Here is an 18,338-nt window from a genome sequence, read left to right on the forward strand (position 1 = left end):
ATATTTAAAATTTGTTTAAGCTTCTATATAGGGCTTTACAATATATTATTTTAGCATTGCAATGTTTGCATCTGCAATCGTCACATCTCAAGATCTGCATTGTCGAATCGAGATTAAAGTTGACCAGAAGCCACATTTGAAAACACTCATGAAATTATAAAGCTTGATTTGATTTGATTTATTTATTTCAAGCAAAAATATCATACCTGAAAATTAACAAAAAAAATTAATTTAAACATAGTCGAAATGGAGCGGGATGAAGCACAAGCTTATTATTTTCCCACCTCTTTACCACACACATAATTCTTCTATGAGGTCAACTTATTTCTTCTTTTACTCATCTCTTTTTTTTACATAAGACGTATGAGCTTTGCATGAGACATATTTTATCCTTTTGTCATCTTTGACATATTTTATATGTTTGATTTCATTTGTACATTTACATTTTATAAAGTTACTGAAATGCTTGTCATTTGCAAGTGTTTTTAGGACTTGTGACTGTGTGAACATCTCAAGCCAGATAAATCATTCAGACATAAGACATTATAATGTTTGTAACTATAAAAAAGATGAATTGTAACTGTATAACCGTGTTATACTCGTGTATAACTGTGTTATACTTGACATTTGACAACTCAGTTTGTGTTCCTGAATATTGCTAGACTCCCAGAAACCTGTTTATTTCACTTGCATTTTTGCTTTACTGTCTCTTATCAATGTCATTTATCAATTGCTTCTCAATACTTATGATTGATTTATTGTATTTTATGCAGATGACTTTTTCCAAATAGAACTATACCAGTCATCTGGTGAAAATGTACTCAATATGACAATATGCATCACATGGGAAGAAAAAGTATTGCTATGTCATTTTTGTCCAATATTGTGCAGCCCTACTTCCATTTATGATATTTGAGTGTTGTATTTGTTTATTTATCACTGTTTATATGTGAACAACTAGTCAATTACGCATATGGGTTGCTTTTAGATCTCTTTTTTACTTTTTGTAGCTTCACATTCAGTGAGACAAATCCCTTAGGTTTCAAATATCAAATATATATTTATTTGTGTTTTAAACATATAGCAAATATAATTATATACATCTGACATGCTATTGATGGCAGACTGTTTGTCAATGATCCCTTTCATTCAATAAGAAAAATACAAACCTCTGTTGCCCCTTTGCTAATACAAACATCACTCCACATCCACTCCAATAGAGATGATGATTTACATACAGATTCACTGACTGATTAAGCCTATTGGTGGATGAGGAGATTCCCCCTAAAAATGTGTAAAGCCCTTTAAGTGTCCAGAAAAGCGCCATATTAATGGATGGAATTATTATTATTATTATAATCATAATTATTATTATTTTTTGTTTGTTTTTCTAGGAAACAAGATGCTTCATTTCATCCTCCAGTTCAGTCTTTGAGTACATCAGGACACCTGGAGAAAAACTTCTTCCAAAATACAACCAAAAAGCTCCAGTATTCAGCAGAATGGATTTGTGTTATCGATCCATCACTTCATATCCTTCCCAATAACTATTTCCCCGTACACTGGCAGGCGTCATTCAGCCTTTTGATCTCTTCTTGGACCCTCACACACAAAACTGATAAACCCCACCACAGCTCTTGCAGGCTGGGTACAAAGCTGGTTTGGCCTCGTGCCCTTCCAGCTGGGTGTGGTATTGTGAGATGGCGCGGCAGGAAGCAGTGGGTTGCTGCCGCTGTGGACTGTAATGTCAGAGCCCAGCAGCCCCGGCGAGAGCCAGCGCGGCGCTCCCAGATTCTTCGTGGGCTGCGCGGAGGATGAGAGCGAGGGCCTGGACGACTACGCCAGCATGAGGACAGACATGGAGCTGTACGAAGACGACCTGGAGGATGACTCGGTATGGATTGAGTGCCTTTTCTGATGAAGGGGTTTTGCAGGAAATGGTTTTTATTAGGGATGCTCTGATCAGGATTTTTGCAGCCGATGCCAAATATCGATTTCTTGTCATGGTGATTGGCTGATACAGAGTACGGATTCTGATGCTTTAAGCCTTATAATGCATAAAGCACATTTTCCTCTAAGTATGATACTTGAGTGTATATCTCTCCAAAGAGAATAAATGAAAGATGCTGCATACAATACCTTAAACACAACTCATAACCATTTAGCTGTGAACATGTCATGGCCAGAAGTAGCTTTAAAGAAAACAATAGATGAAACAGAAAAAAAGGTAAGAAAAACGACTTACAATGTAATTTGGAAACATGGCAAATGAAATAGAATTCAACATGTCTCAATCAAGAAAAAGTTTGCACTTGCAATTGGTTAATGAGATCGGCCATTAAACAGTCATTAAATGTGATTATCTGCTGATAACAATCTCCGGCCAATCGATCTGAGCATCTCTACTTCTTATGCCTGGTTTAGTAGTTTTAGGACATAAACATCGGTCAGGAAATTTTCCTTGAGCATGGTCATAAAACTATAGGACCGTTTTCCCCTAAATTTAGCTCTTTTATTACTATTATATTTTTTCTTCATTTGATGAACTAAATTTATTTCTGATTCTGTAACTTTTAGTGACTCGATGTTGATAGTTTTAACATTTTAACTTTAATTTTAATAGTTTTTACTATAGTTTTAATATTTTAGGCAGTTTCAGAAACTTTAAAAGGTTTGTTACTACCATTATCAACAATATTCTTAAATTTTCTGGTAACACTGTAGTTTAATTCTTGCTATTAACTGCCGGCTTATTACCTGCCTGTTAATGCTTTATTAAAAGTTTTTTAAGTAGCTTTTTAATATTTACTTATTTCTACACCTCTGATCCTACCCAAAACCTAATCCCAACTTCCATCTTACTAACTGGTAATAAGCAGCTAATTTTTATTTTTTTTCTCACGTCAAATGTTTTTTTTGACATGTTTTTTTGACGATGCTTTGGTCTTTGTGTGTATATCTAATTATTGTCGCTTTTCTCAGAATATATATAGTGTATATATATATATATATATATATATATATATATATATATATATATATATATATATATATATATATATATATAAATATATATGTTATTTATTTTCTCAGTATTGGGTTGCGGCTGAAAATGCATCCGCTGCGTAAAACATATGCGTGATAAGTTGGCAGTTCATTCTGCTGTGGCAACCTCTGATAAATAATGGAATAAATAAAAATATTATTTATAGTTCAGCCAAAAATGAACTTAAAAATAACTTAAATATAATACAATTTCTTTCTTCTGTTGACCACAAAAGAAGATATTTTGAAGAATGATGGAAACCTGTAACCATTGACACACACACACACAAAAGATATTTTGAAAAATGCTGGGAAAAGATAAGCATTGACGTCCATAGTAGAAAAACAAATGCTCAAAAATATATTTTTGTGTATGTGTGTGTGTTCAACAGATGAATTAGTCAAAGGGTGAGCAAATGGTAACAGAATTGTTAATTTTGGGTGAACTTTCCCTTTATGTGAGCTCTGAATATGATGTTTATGTGCTCAAAGTAAAGCAATAGATGCTTAAAACATTACAAGCTTCAAAAGTTCTTGATTATATGTAGTAAACAAAATCATACAGAAGACAACAGTTAACAAATAAACAGTGTCTTAGTTTAACCTTTTAGAACTGACCACATGAGTTTGTCCTCCCTCATGCAGTTTTGTACTGAGTTTGGCATGTCTAGGTCAGGGGTACCCAAACTTGTCTTGGAGGGCCGGTGGCCTGCATATTTCAGTTCCAACCCCAATTAAACCACCTGAATCAGCTAATCAAGCTCATCCTAGTTATACTAAAACTTCCAGGCAAATGTGTTGAAGGAAGTTGGAACTAAACTATGCAGGACACTGGCCCTCCAGGACCGAGTTTGGGCATCCCTGGTCTAGGTAGATGCTCATTTAAATCTTTCTTTTGTCTCTAAAGCCTCCAGAGCGTCAGATCGTGATGGGGATTTGCTGTATGATGAAGAAATCCAAGTCCAAACCCATGACTCAAATCTTGGAGCGCCTTTGCAAGTTTGAGTACATAACAGTGGTCATCTTTCCTGAGGATGTCATTCTAAATGAGCCGGTTGAGAAGTGGCCACTCTGCGACTGCCTGATCTCATTTCACTCCAAAGGTATGTCTTGGGTTTTTGCCCTTTAAGCCTGTTGAAGATCAAGTTTCTTTACTGAAGTCTGAAATATAAAACGAGTCAATGAAGCAGTCCTGCGTCATTAAAGGGATAGTTCACCCAAAAATGAAAATTGTCTCATCATTTACTCATCATCTATTTAACAGATTAGTTTGGAAGTCAATGGGTCCCATCAACCGTCCATGGTTATTAAAGTTAACGAAAATGAACGAAAAGTAGAATATTCATTAACTGAAATAAAAATACAAAAAACTAGAACTAACTAAAACTGTATTGTCTAAAGTTATATTGATAACATAGTATATATATTATTTACATAATGCTTTCAGCATATTATAATAGCTTGTCACCCAGTAATAAGCACAATTATTTGGCAAAATTAACGTTAAAGTTAGCGGCATCCATCCCCAAATATACAATCTCATTGAAGCTCCAAGTGTTTTCACAAGAGAGAAGTTAAAGGCTTAAAGTCTTTGGATGCCAACAATAATGTTCTGTGTGGTCATGTGCAAGAAATAATGTTCCATGATTATCAGATTCAATACTATGTACTACGTAGCCCAACATGCCTGAATGACTACCGGCCTGTAGCACTCACACCCATCATCATGAAGTGCTTCGAGCGGTTGGTCCTGGCACATCTAAAAGACTCTCTGCCACCCACACTGGACCCACATTAGTTTGCCTACCGTGGCAACAGGAGCACAGAGGATACAGTCTCTATAGCACTACACTCTGTACTCACACACCTGGACAATAAAAACACTTATGCACGAATGCTGTTTGTGGACTTCAGCTCAGCATTCAACACTGTCATACCCTCCAAGTTACTGATCAAACTAAGGAACCTGGATATCGACACATCACTCTGCAACTGGATTATGGACTTTCTGACTAACAGACCTCAGAATGTTAGATCAGGCCACATCTGCTCCACCACCGTCACACTCAACACTGGTGTACCACAGGGCTGTGTGCTGAGCCCCTTCCTCTACTCCCTTTTTACCGTTGACTGTAGGCCTGTTAATAGATCCAACACCATCATCAAATTTGCAGATGACACCACAGTGATTGGTCTAATCAGCAACAATGATGAGACGGCCTACAGGGAGGAGATACAGCATATGGCCACTTGGTGCACCGACAATAATCTGCTCCTTAACACCAACAAGACCAAGGAGCTCATTGTGGACTTCAGAAAGGGACGAACAGGCTCACATGATCCCATCCACATCAATGGGATGGCCGTTGAGCCTGTCTCATCCTTTAAGTTCCTGGGGACCCACATCTCAAAGGACCTTTCCTGGACCACCAACACCTCCAGCCTGATCAAGAAGGCTCACCAGTGCCTATTCTTCTTAAGGCAACTGAAGAAGAACCAGCTTTCATCAGCCGTCTTGGTAAACTTTTACCGCTGCACAATAGAGAGCATCCTGACAAACTGTGTCACAGTCTGGTATGGAAGCTGCTCTGTTGCTGAGCGTAAGGCACTGCAGCGGGTGGTGAAAACTGCCTAACGCATCACAGGGACCACACTGCCAGCCATAGAGGACATCCAGAAGAAACACTGTTTGCGCCGAGCACGCAGTATTCTGAAGGACACCTTTCACCCTGCTCACAGACAGTTTTCTCTCCTGCCCTCCGGCAGGCGCTTCAGGCTCCCCTGGACAAAAACCAGCAGACTGAGGAACAGCTTTTTCCCCAGAGCTGTCTCCCTCCTGAGCTCTGCCCCACACTGACTCTTTTGCCCCCTTCAATACACACCCCACACTCCTCTAACTTAAACTCCTCGCAATAACTGCACTGTTTAACATTTGCACATTTAAAATTTGTACATTCACTGCACCACATTGAACTGTTTACTTATTGAACTGTACATACCCACTGCATATGGGCATTTGTAATTATGTACACATCCACTATACATATACACTTGTAATCATGCTTATTTATCTGCATACTACTGATTATTAATAGCAATCTGTGCATATATTCATATATTGTAACATATACACCTGTAATCATTTTCATCTATCCCTGTGCATATATTCATATATTGTAACATATACACTTGTAATCATGTTCATCTATCCCTGTACATATATTCATATATTGTAACATATACACTTGTTATCATGTTTATCTATCTGAACACTACTGTTTATTAATAGCAACCTGCACATATATTCATATATTGTAACATATACACTTGTAATCATGTTTATTTATCTGCACACTACTGATTATTAATAGCAACCTGCACATATATTCATATATTGTAAATCTGTTCTTAGCTTATCCAACCTGTATATAATGTTCATAGTACATCCATCTGTAAATATCACCATAGTTTTCTATAACTGCACTTTATAACTTATTCCTGTATCCTGCACTTGCTGCTATTGCACTGCTGGTTAGACCTAAACTGCATTTCGTTGCATTGTACTTGTACATGTGTAATGACGCAAAAGACAAGGGAAAAAAGATGGAGCTATGCAAGGCCAGGGTAACTTTCAACAAGCAAAACTGCATTCTGACAGCGAACTGCACTTTTACGTAGGGTATGTTAACATACATGTTTTTGTTTCATTCTTAGCATTCAGTCCGCAGTTTAACTCACCATATTTAACTGTTTTTGCTGAAATCATTGCTGCAATTAAAAATGAGTAACATGTATGATTCAGCATTGCGTGAACTTACCTGACATGAAATGAGTGCAGAGTCCAGCATTTTTAATTAGGTCATCACTTCATTCAGCTCCCTTTTAGCCAAAGTTGTCTGCCATTAAAAGCAGTGTGGTGTATGGTAAAAGTTAAGAATTTGGTATCCTACCACACAACACGACATGTTTGCTATTGCAAATGTTCTCTTTTTGCAACCAGGAATCCGTGTGACGTGGATTGGTAACTCCTCTATTAACATGCCTGATACCGCCATCTGACTCGAAATAAACCATTATATATTGAGTTGTTCAGTTAATAGAACAGGAAACACAGATAACAGAATTGACAATTGGTGAACCGATAATACTGCGCATGCGTGATTTAGAGAACCTAACACAAACAGTACAGTACATGGCAGCTAGCTGTTATTGAATTAAAACTTGAGAACAGCTGCAGTGTGGGTAAACCGAGGGCTTAAATGAGAGGATCTGGAGAAATCTAAGTTTATTTGATAACAGAAAATCATAATGGAATTTAAATAAGTGAGTCATTCTTCAGTTGGGTTTCAAAACTTAACTGTAAGAAACTTTTCAGATCATGGTGGTGTTTTAACTGACTGAAATTATGATGACTACTTTTTTGATATTTTGAGTCCAAACTTGGAAAGATTGACACAATTGAACCAATTTGTGTTAATGATCCAATCTTCCCATCACTACTGTGTGTTTAACCTCAGAAGCAGCCTTGCACACATATTTTACTTAGGGCTGCTATCTTGTTGCTGTATTTGAATTTGAGGATGTGTTGATGGTAGTGGTAGATGGTAATGTTTTTGTGTAATGTAGCCCATCTTTGGTTGAGTTTTTATTATACTAAATATTAAAATATTAATATAATATAATAATAATAATAATAATTAATATAATATTAAATATAAATATTAAATATTTATTCTGATGATTTTGAATCTTGCAACAAACACACCTAACATATATCCTAATTTAAAGTAAAAAAAAAACTAATACTAATACTGAAACTAATAAAGACTAAACTAAAACTAAACCATTTCAAAATATGGAAACTAATAAAAACTAGTAAATCTGCCTCTAAAACTAATTAAAACTAACTGAATTGAAAAACAAAGGTCAAAACGAAATAAAAACTAAAACTAATAAAAAATCCAAAACTATTATAATCTCGCAACCAAGAGCCTTAAAAAAAAAATAATAAAAAATAATATATATATATATATATATATATATATATATATATATATATATATATATATATATATATATATATATATATATATATATATATATATATATATATATATATATATATATATTCTTTTGTGTTTGACAGAATAATGAAACTCAAATAGGTTTTGAACAAGTGAAGGGTGAGTAAATAATGAAAATTGAGAATTTTGGGTGGATAATCCTTTTAACTAATCTAAAGAGATACAATAAAGATGTGACCACGTTGGTAAGGTTTCTGTCTGCCGTTGATAGTGTAGTGAGGTATGACGCACAGCACATTTATTTTCAAACAAAGCAGCTTTCTTTCAAACAATGTTACAAATTTAAGTGGCCGATTTGCCCGTGTAGACTCTTTTTAAAATGACTGGATTTCACCCATTTAAAAAAAAGAGAAATAAGCCTTAAGCCTCTTCTGTGATATATCAATGTAACTGATAAGATGTCTGTGTGTTGCATCTGTGTGACAGTAATGTTTTCTCTTGAACTAGGTTTCCCCTTGGATAAAGCAGTGAGTTATGCAAAGCTCCGTAACCCACTGCTTATCAATGATCTTAACATGCAGTATTACATACAGGATAGGTATTACCATATTTTTCATTAATCACAGTTTTGCAAATGATCTCTCATGTTTGCACACATTTTTGAATTGTAGCTGATGCCTGAATAAGGGATTTGTCTGTTGTTTTCATATTTTAGGAGAGAGGTTTATCGTATCCTGCAGGAGGAGGGGATTGATCTACCACGCTACGCAGTGTTAAACCGTGACCCTGACAAGCCTGATGGTCAGTCAAAGCTTATTTTAAACAAGCATTTGAAAGCTTGGAATATCTAAAGTGTTTTTCTTGATTTTATTTTGAGGAGTTTTAGTTGAAAAGTTTTAGGAGATTAGTCAAAGTAATCGAAATCTGCGTTCAGAACCTATTATTGATCACATTTTTACAGGACAATTTTTTCATTTACTTTCCCTACGTGTCATGTGACCCTACTTTGTTAAAGGCTGTGGCTGATTTCTACTTCTGCGGCCACTTTGCAGCCACATCTCATCTCTGGTCAAGTAGGACAATGGACCCATTTTTGAGCCTTACTTTGCACTACATTGATGATTATTGAAAGCTGCCCGAGAGATGCCTTTAGATGGCATATACAACTTGTCAGTGAACTATTAGGGCAAATATATATAAATAAATAAATAAAATAATCAAAATCAAGTTAAAGAGCCCTATCATACACCCAGATCAATAATGTGCAAGTCGTGTTTGCCTCAACGTGTTGCTATTTTCAGTTCAACGCCATCTTAATTTTTCTGTTTTCTGCCACGTTGTTTAAATAACAAATTCAATTGTACCGTTTTGTGGACTCATGGGTGTTTCAAGAAAAGAGGTGTGTTAATGCGTATTGCTGGTGCGTTGCTATTTTGAGGAACTGTAGTAGACTTCGCAATAGACCAGTTGAGAGCAGGTCTAAAGTCCAGCGCTTCGCTTACACATTGCTTAATACTTACAGGATGTACAGCGCACAAATATCTTTACAAATGAAAAAAATAAAGCATTAAAATATTACAAAAATTATTATTTTCTACATTAATATAAAAACCACCATGCCTTCTTCATGTAGGGGGCTTTTTTTTTTTAGTTTATTCATGACAGTTTGCTTTTGTATAATGTTATTATTATTTGCAATATTATTTATTATACTGTATGCATACTTATATTTGTTTTATTAAAAACAAGCTTAGATTTGTCCTCCTGTCAGGTTTTGGACCATATGGTTATGTGTGTCATATAATGTGTTTGGATATAACTCAGTTTTTTGACCAGAGTTCATTATTATTGTTCATTTATTCATTTGCTGGAAATTAGAAATGAATTTAGAAATAGTTTTAAAACAAATCTTTGCGCTTAACAAACAATTTAATTATGTAGGCTAATAGATATCTGTGCGTAGCCGACAACATTCTTTCCTTATCCAAGAAAGAGAGAAAAGGTAAGTAAAAGCTTATTGGAGGAGGCTCATTCTTTATCCTTGCTCTGCAGATGGTCTGTTTAATTGTTTTCTCGCTAGTGAAACGTTCAGTTTTACACCTAGAAAGTCGAACATGTTAATAGCAAATGCGCAATGGCGCGATGCAACTGACTCTTTAAGGGAATGGGAGACGAGACTCTGATTGACTTATTCTCAAAACAAACCTATAACTCATTAGTTGAATAAGCTTATATTAAGCTAACCCTGTAAGACCATGCACCAAGGCGCAGATTGTATTTTTCCTTCCTTATAATAGCAAAAGTGTACCCTTAATGCTTTTGCGCCCTGCGCCTTATCACTTAGCCCTAGTCTATTGTTATGTTCATGTTTAATTTCATCAATCAACACTGAAGTATACAGTGGTCAATTTTTGAAGTGGATCAACACATTTTATCAAAGTTGTCCTAAATCTTGTGAGCATTTTCATTTCAATCATATGGACGCTCAGTGTAAATGGTCAAACAGATGGACCATTATGGAAAAGTGGCATTGAGGAAGCGCTAAGAGCAGCCTATGTAAGAACATATCACATGCTCTAGAGCAATAGTGTTGAGGCATTGCCAGCAGCATTAAGTGCAAATGGTGTATATGCACAGTATGGATGTAACGGATCATGGTTGATTCGTGATTCGTACAGGTCACAATCCACGGTTCGGAACACACACATTTTTTTACTTGTAGATTAATCCTAAATTTGCAACAATCACATAGAGATCGCCTCTTGCATCATTCAAATAACATGTATGAAAACATTTAGCCTTTCCTGTAAAATATAATGATGACGGAAGTTGTGGTAGGTTATTCTGGATGTTTTCTGTCACTACTTGTTTATCCTGCATCAATGCTTTCAGTGTAACCTGCACGGTTAATCAGTAAAAGATCAGGATCTCAACACCTACGCAACATAAATTATAAATGGCTGTTATTTTCATAGGTTGATTAATCCTTCAAATAGCTGCATTCAAATCTGTGTTTGAAAAATGCAAAAATCAAGAAAGAGATTGAGTCTTTAGTCTTAATTGATTATGAAGATTATTAATTATAAAAACAGACAAATAACACAGAAGCACTGAAAAAAAAGTTTATGGTTTAGATAGAACCACTGATGTTTACATTTAGTGTTTTCAGCAACAGTAGTAGTAACAGTGAAATGTTCACACTACTAAATATTTTACTATTTATTTTTATTCAACTGATTATTTCTTCAATTTTTTGTAATATAATTACAGGTCTATTATGTTTTTTTTTTTTTTTTTTACAACCAAACATGTCTTGCAGTATTGTTTTTGTAATAAATGGAAGGCAAATTACATTTGTCTCCTCTTTTTCTGCTTTTTGGATGAAAATGGTCCGATCCATGACTAAAAACCATAATGTGATCCGAATTGTGAGATTTGTGATGCGCTACACCACTAATGCACAGCTAGTGTTTTTCAGCCAATGATAAACTTCCGGTGAAAGCTTAATGTAACCATTTTCAATTTGATTTGGTTCCTTTTACAGTATTGATGTTGTAATGTAATTAAATACATTTAATTAAATAAACTCAAGCATTCGTTTAGTTGTTTAAGCGTAAAACAAAGTGAAAAGCGTGCGCAGAAACTCCATTTAAAATACTGTGGTAAAATAAATTGTCATATTTTAAAGACATTGCGGGGAAAATTGGAATATAATGCAGTGCTTCTTGTCCAGTTTGAGACCCACTTTATATCTACAGTATCAGGCAGTGAAGATCACTGTTTAAAAAAAAAGTCTGACATTTAATGTGGCAATTTTATAATGGAAAGACAGTACACCGGAAGAGCTGAGGCTGGTCCGTGTGGATTTATCTCATTTGATGCTGTTGTGGAAACACACCGTTAGGTTGCATGTCCACCGAACCGTTTAGTTGTTGTTTTTTTCGCTCCGAAAACGTAAACACTGTTCAGCTGTGTGCTCTTCTCTAACTGTCAAAGCCTTTAAAAAATGCTGAGTGCTCAGCCCTGAGCATAAAACGCACACTCAGTGCCTGCCTATAGCCGGTGTTTTGAAAATGCGGCACTTTCCCTGACAACAGAAAAAAAATGTTCAGCTGGTGTTTCTGCAGTACCTCTCAACCGTAGGACAATATTGAAAAACATTTTTGATCCACTTCAAATATTTTCTCACCATTTACTCACACTCGAATGGTTCTGAATCTTTTATATTCAATTCTTCTGTTGATCACAAAATAAACTGAAAGAAGCAGCCATTGACATCAATTGTAGGAAAAGAGACTATAGCAGAATTTTCATTTCTGGGTGAACTTTGATTTTAATCTTAGCTAAGTGTCCTGCTTTGTCCCTGCTCTGATTTATTCTAGCTCTGAGTAAATATAGTCCCTCATGTGGAGCAATTTTAAGTGTTTCACAGGCCAAAGACACAAATATTGCTCTGAGGCTCATGATGTGACCGTCTGGTGTCCAATGAGGCATTATGTTCTTGGCAGCTATGACGGTTCCCTGAGGACCTGGATAAATTTATCCTTCTCTAAACAAATGACAGTCAGATGGCTATATTTACCCAGTTGTAAATCCACATTAGGGTCATATTTTAAACAGTGATTGTATTATCTGTATATGTGCTCAGATATTGTTTTAATCGCTGGAGCACTGTTCTGATTGGCCTTATCTTTCTTGTGTTTTGACACAGAGTGTAACCTGATTGAGGCAGAAGACCAAGTTGAGGTTAATGGCGAAGTGTTTCTAAAACCTTTTGTAGAGAAACCAGTCTCTGCCGAGGACCATAATGTGTACATCTACTACCCAACTTCAGCCGGAGGAGGCAGTCAGCGCCTCTTCAGAAAGGTCTTTTTTTTTTTTTGCAATGGCTGTTTAACTGTACTTGTTTTGGGGTTTTTTGGTTGGCATACATGACTCTAGAAATATTCAGTGTTATTTTTAACCACTGCATGTGCAGAATGTAATAAAAAGGACAGTTTTTTATACATGTGAACTGAAATTAGTTCTTATATTCAAATTTTCCATGTTTATTTTGCACAAATTGTTAGTCTTAAGATGAGCAATTAATTGGTGCAAGTTCATTCATTCATCCATTCATTTTCTTTTCAGCGTAGTCACTTTAATAATCTGGGTTTGCCACAGCGGAATGAACCGCCAACTTATCCAGCATATGTTTTAAGCAGCGGATGTCCTTCCAGGGGCAACCCATCACTGGGAAACATCCATACATACTCATTTACACACATACACTACGGACAATTTAGCCTACCCAATTCATCTGTATCACATGTCTTTGGACTTGTGGGGTAAACCGGAGCGTCTGAAGGAAACCCACGCCAACACGGGGAGAACATGCAAACTCCACACAGAAACGCCAACTGACCCCGTCGGGGCTCAAACCAGTGAGCCCAGGGGCCCAAACCAGTGACCTTCTTGCTGTGAGGCGATTGTGCTACCCACTACACCACCGTGCTGCAAGTTAATCCACTGAAAAAAGTTTTTTTTGGTAATCTATCAAAATCTGACCATTTCCTTTGGCATTTGGCAACTCACAATCCTTCTCTGTTGATGTCAGTTTGATGGCTTCAGACACAATGTTTTTAAAAAATGTTACAGGTAGTTTGCTACAAGGGAATGATGCGCAAAAAGAAAGCCATTTCAGTTAGAACTACAAACTTTTGGTTTAGATTCTAGCAACCTTTAGTCTATTGTGTTTTCATTTGATAGAGGAATTTCCCTAGAACACACTTACAGTATGCAAATCCTGCCCAATCATCTATAAGTTTTGTTACATTCTAATCCAGGAATGCCCAAACTTTTTCTTATGAAAGGCCAAAATCCAAGCTTAATTGAGAGCTGGGGGCTGAAAGTAAACATAGCAAACTGTATTCGATTAAAGGTAAGGGTAAAGGGTGATTTCCTCATTTATTTCATTATATATATACACACACACACACACACACACACATTTTTGGGCCATCTTGACCCTTTATTCATATAAATAAAAAGAAAAGTTCCTTTTCAAATTGGTTATTTTAAATTAATTAATTAATTTAAATTTGGCAATGGTCTGTGTTAACACATAAATTCTGGTGTCTTTTTAAATTATTTATTCTTATAAAAATAATTATAATTTGCAGTCCGAAATCGAATAGTAGTAGCTATGTTTCTGGAACTTTAGTTTATCTAATTTCCTTTTAGTGCGACACAGTGGTTCAGTGGTCAGCACTGTTGCCCCACAGCAAGAAGGTTGCTGGTTCGAGTGCCGGCTGGATCAGTTGGCAATTCTATGTGGAGTTTCCATGTTCTCCCCATGTTAACGTGGGTTTCCTGCGGGTGCTCTGGTTTCCCCCACAGTCCAAAGAAATGCTGTAGAGGTGAATTGAACTAACTAAATTGGGCGTTGCTGTGTGTGTGTGTGTGTGTGTGTGTGTGTGTGTGTGTGTGTGTGTGTGTGTGTGGGAATGAGTGTGTACGGATGTTTTGCAGAACTGGGTTGCAGCTGGAAGGGCATCTGCTGTGTAAAACAATTGCTGGATAGGTTGGCAGTTAATTTCACTGTGGTAACCCCTGATGATAAAGGGTCTAAGCCGAAGACTGTGAATACTGTAAATAACAAGTGTAAATGTGTCTCTGTTTCAGATTGGGAGCAGAAGTAGTGTTTACTCTCCAGAGAGCAGTGTGAGAAAAACTGGCTCCTACATCTATGAAGAGTTCATGCCAACCGATGGCACAGATGTGAAGGTACAAAATAACAGACCATCTCCTCTACTCAATGGATTGCGTTACCCTGCTGCTGTTGGTCTATACAGAGCAAAAATGTATTGTTACATTTGTTTATTTCAATTATAGCTATGCTATGTTTAGAGTATTAGAAACATTTCATAGACTGACGTTTAGATCTGTGGAATTATTTTTTTGGAACTTTACTCCCTTTTGTTCATCAGATGAAAATATCCTGTTCATTTTTATTAGTTTTTTGCTTTTTTGTGTGTTTGTTTTATCACAGGTGTACACAGTAGGGCCAGATTACGCTCACGCAGAGGCTCGTAAGTCCCCTGCTCTTGATGGAAAAGTGGAGCGGGACAGTGAAGGAAAAGAAATCCGCTACCCGGTCATGCTCACTGCCATGGAGAAGCTTGTGGCTCGTAAAGTTTGTCTGGCATTCAAGGTAAGAGGATCTTACAAAGAAAATAACTGCAGAATGAAAGCTTCAGCCTGAGCTTCAGCTTCAAAGACATTTTTAGGTTAAGATTTTGATGTGTATTTTATTCTCAAAAACTCTTTGTACTGCAGCAAACAGTGTGTGGATTCGACCTCCTCCGAGCCAATGGCCACTCATATGTGTGTGATGTCAATGGATTTAGCTTTGTGAAGAATTCCATGAAATACTATGACGACTGTGCTAAGATACTGGGGTAAAAGCTAATAATAAAGACCCAAAAGTTTGAAAAGTTTGTCTTTCATATATAACATGCAGATATAACAGAGTTTAACTTTTTTTTTTCAGAAATATTGTAATGAGGGAGCTGGCTCCTCAGTTCCAGATCCCCTGGTCCATACCTACGGAGGCAGAGGACATTCCTATTGTACCCACTACATCAGGAACAATGTACTCATCACATGTTGTTCTCATATGTTGGCTTAAACGTATTAGTTTACATCGTTTATTGATAATATTTAAATTCTGGTGAGCATTCAAAGTGTCCTTGTTGACGCTCTTTATAATTCTGTCCTTTAGGATGGAGCTGCGTTGTGTGATTGCTGTAATCCGGCATGGAGATCGCACACCAAAGCAGAAGATGAAGATGGAAGTGCGAAATGCCATGTGCGTTTTTGTTGCCTGTTTGAAATACTAAATAGGAATGATGGATACATAATTAAAATACTTTTTCTTTTCTTGCAGGTTTTTTGAGCTTTTTGAAAAATACGGTGGGTATAAAACGGGCAAGCTGAAGCTTAAAAAACCCAAACAACTGCAGGTAATGATTTATTATTTTATGTTTTTAATGTGAAATCTAAATTCACGATGTATATCTTGCTATCTTGTTTATTTTACATTGTTATTTTTAAGGTTAAAACAATTAAACCTATACAAAGTTGATTAACTGAAGAAAAAAATATTTATTTTGGTAATCTTTTATCAAAATCTGCTCTGGAATGGCAGTTCTTCATTTTTTATGTCAGTTTGATGGTTTGCACAAAATGTGCCATTCTCTTCCAACCATTAGTTTGCTGCAAGTGAAAGATGAGAGGAGGGGCACAAAAATAAAAGAGCTATGGCTCTCCAGGAACTGACACCTGTGTTCTAAGGTGCAATTCTATTCAAGGAACCACCACACTAAAGTAGTTTCAGGCAGGTCTTGACCACATAATAGTTGCATATCACTGAGCTAAATGATTGAAGTTATTTAACAGCCTACAACAGTAAGAAATCAGAGCAAAACAAAACAGAAGGCTTAGGATGACAGGTGTAAGATACTAGTTCTACACACAGGAAGAGTTTGAGAACAATAATCTGACAAATATCTCAAGCAGCAAATCTGGACAGTGATTGAAGGTGTGGTAACTAGTACAAGCAGAATAATTACCTCCATTCTGTTGATTTATTTAAAATAATGCAATAAACCTGTGGACGTTATACAAAGTTTCTTATTTTAGGTCTTAAAATAAGATTGTTTGCAGATTTGTATTAAAGAAGCAAATTCTAAATTGATTTAGGACACTTATCCTATCTGTGTCATCGAGTTCAACAATTCACCCTGTTAGTCTGTGACCAACACTGCGTGAGCTGCTAATGAGTTAGCCTAAACAAAACTGACAAGCGTTTAAACAAACCATGTTGTGATATTTTTTCAACTTCACTTTGACAACCACCTAAGGCATGAGTCACTTGCACTATCCCGTAATTCTCAATGACACTTAATTTTTCTCTAATGCTGGCTGCAGTTCCTGTGCTAACTAATGTCATGTTGCGTGGCAGTGTGTAATTACATATAAGTGTTTTTTCATCGAAATTTAACACATCTTTAGGGTCCTCCAAGAGTCTTCTTACCATTAAACCCCATCACGCATTTTCAGTCATCAATAAATGTAATCCCATTGTTGGTCAGCGCAATTATAAGCCATTTTTTTTGTTAGCTCTTAAATCATTTTAAAGTTAAAATCGTTTTTGGATTTTTTTTTTTTTTTGGTGAGGTTGGGAGGTAATACCACCTTCCTATCTATAGTTATGATAAGATAACACACTTAGAAAATGCTGTGGCACTTACTGAAAGGACTGTGGTTACCAAAATATATAGGATAGTTAGGAGGATCATTCTGTAATATGCCCCCTGGTGTACATAATGATTCAAAGACCCATCATCGAATATTCCTTGCAATCTGTTAGGTTGACCAGAGTCTGTTATCCCACCTACACTAAATAATTGCCACACCTCATGAGGTTGTTGTGATGTTCTATTTGAAAATGTTAGTTTTTTTCTTAACTTTACTATAAATTTCTAAAGTACAACAAGCTTCTTGTTCATCACGTCTCAAGCCTACATTGCAAATTTCAAAATGTCTTTTTAGAGTTAGTAAAGCATATTAGTGCAGTTATTAGAAACAGAGAACAAGTCTGTGTGAATTAGTCAGCCTTTCAGCTGCTCGACCTTTTTTTAGCAGCTGAAAGCTAAAAATCAGCATTTAAAGGCCTCTTGGAAGTTTGCTGAGGCATTATAATCTGTCATGTCCTCCTTCCCATCGTAAAAAACTACTTATTTAAACTGAATTTATTGTTAAAAACTGTGGTGCTACAGTGTATCTATTCTTCTCTGTTTGCAGGAAGTTCTGGACATTACCAGGACACTTTTGGCAGATATAGGACAGCATACTGACTGTGAAATTGAAGAAAAAAAGTCTAAGCTTGAACAACTAAAGACAGTTCTGGAAATGTAAGCAAGTTAGATGTTAACTGGACACTGGCTCACTTTCAGTCTACCATGCTGATCTCCTTTCAGTATTTTTTAGACATGTGACATATTTTCCAGATCCGTGGCTGTTAATCAATACCCTAAATTTTTGTATTCTTAAAAACATGCTGTCTTATGTGACAAAACAATGTTTGTAGTGTATCTAAAGAAATATCTGTAACACATCTTAAAATATATTTAGGTAATGGATGTTAAAGTATATATGGACACTATGTTCAGTGTATTTCCAACATGCATTATTATTAGTATCTCAGTAGTGAGATTGACACAATGA

The 18,338-nt window shown here is 36.1% G+C and overlaps 1 protein-coding gene across 27 annotated transcripts in view; it reads left to right on the forward strand.

Moving 5' to 3' along the window:
• ppip5k1a (diphosphoinositol pentakisphosphate kinase 1a) overlaps positions 1-18,338 on the forward strand; it is a 97,516-nt gene that overhangs the window by 2,640 nt on the left and 76,538 nt on the right. For 26 of the 27 annotated variants that reach the window (XR_015496265.1, XR_015496260.1, XR_015496264.1 and 23 more), the window contains exons 2-13: positions 1,395-1,894; positions 3,953-4,148; positions 8,577-8,667; positions 8,785-8,870; positions 12,781-12,935; positions 14,733-14,834; positions 15,100-15,261; positions 15,387-15,508; positions 15,601-15,702; positions 15,832-15,918; positions 15,997-16,072; positions 17,916-18,025. Coding sequence is in view for 9 of the 27 variants with exons in the window: in XM_087261861.1 (XP_087117987.1) it covers positions 1,745-1,894; positions 3,953-4,148; positions 8,577-8,667; positions 8,785-8,870; positions 12,781-12,935; positions 14,733-14,834; positions 15,100-15,261; positions 15,387-15,508; positions 15,601-15,702; positions 15,832-15,918; positions 15,997-16,072; positions 17,916-18,025 (1,439 nt within the window). In the remaining 18 variants the exon portion in view is untranslated. Of the gene's footprint in view, positions 1-1,394; positions 1,895-3,952; positions 4,149-8,576; positions 8,668-8,784; positions 8,871-12,780; positions 12,936-13,199; positions 13,257-14,599; positions 14,835-15,099; positions 15,262-15,386; positions 15,509-15,600; positions 15,703-15,831; positions 15,919-15,996; positions 16,073-17,915; positions 18,026-18,338 lie in introns of those variants that run through there. The other variant, XM_087261869.1, reaches the window with a different exon arrangement.

This window comes from Danio rerio, chromosome 7, assembly GCF_052040795.2.
Source record: "Danio rerio strain M-AB ecotype USA chromosome 7, GRCz13ab, whole genome shotgun sequence".
NCBI lineage: Eukaryota > Metazoa > Chordata > Actinopteri > Cypriniformes > Danionidae > Danio > Danio rerio.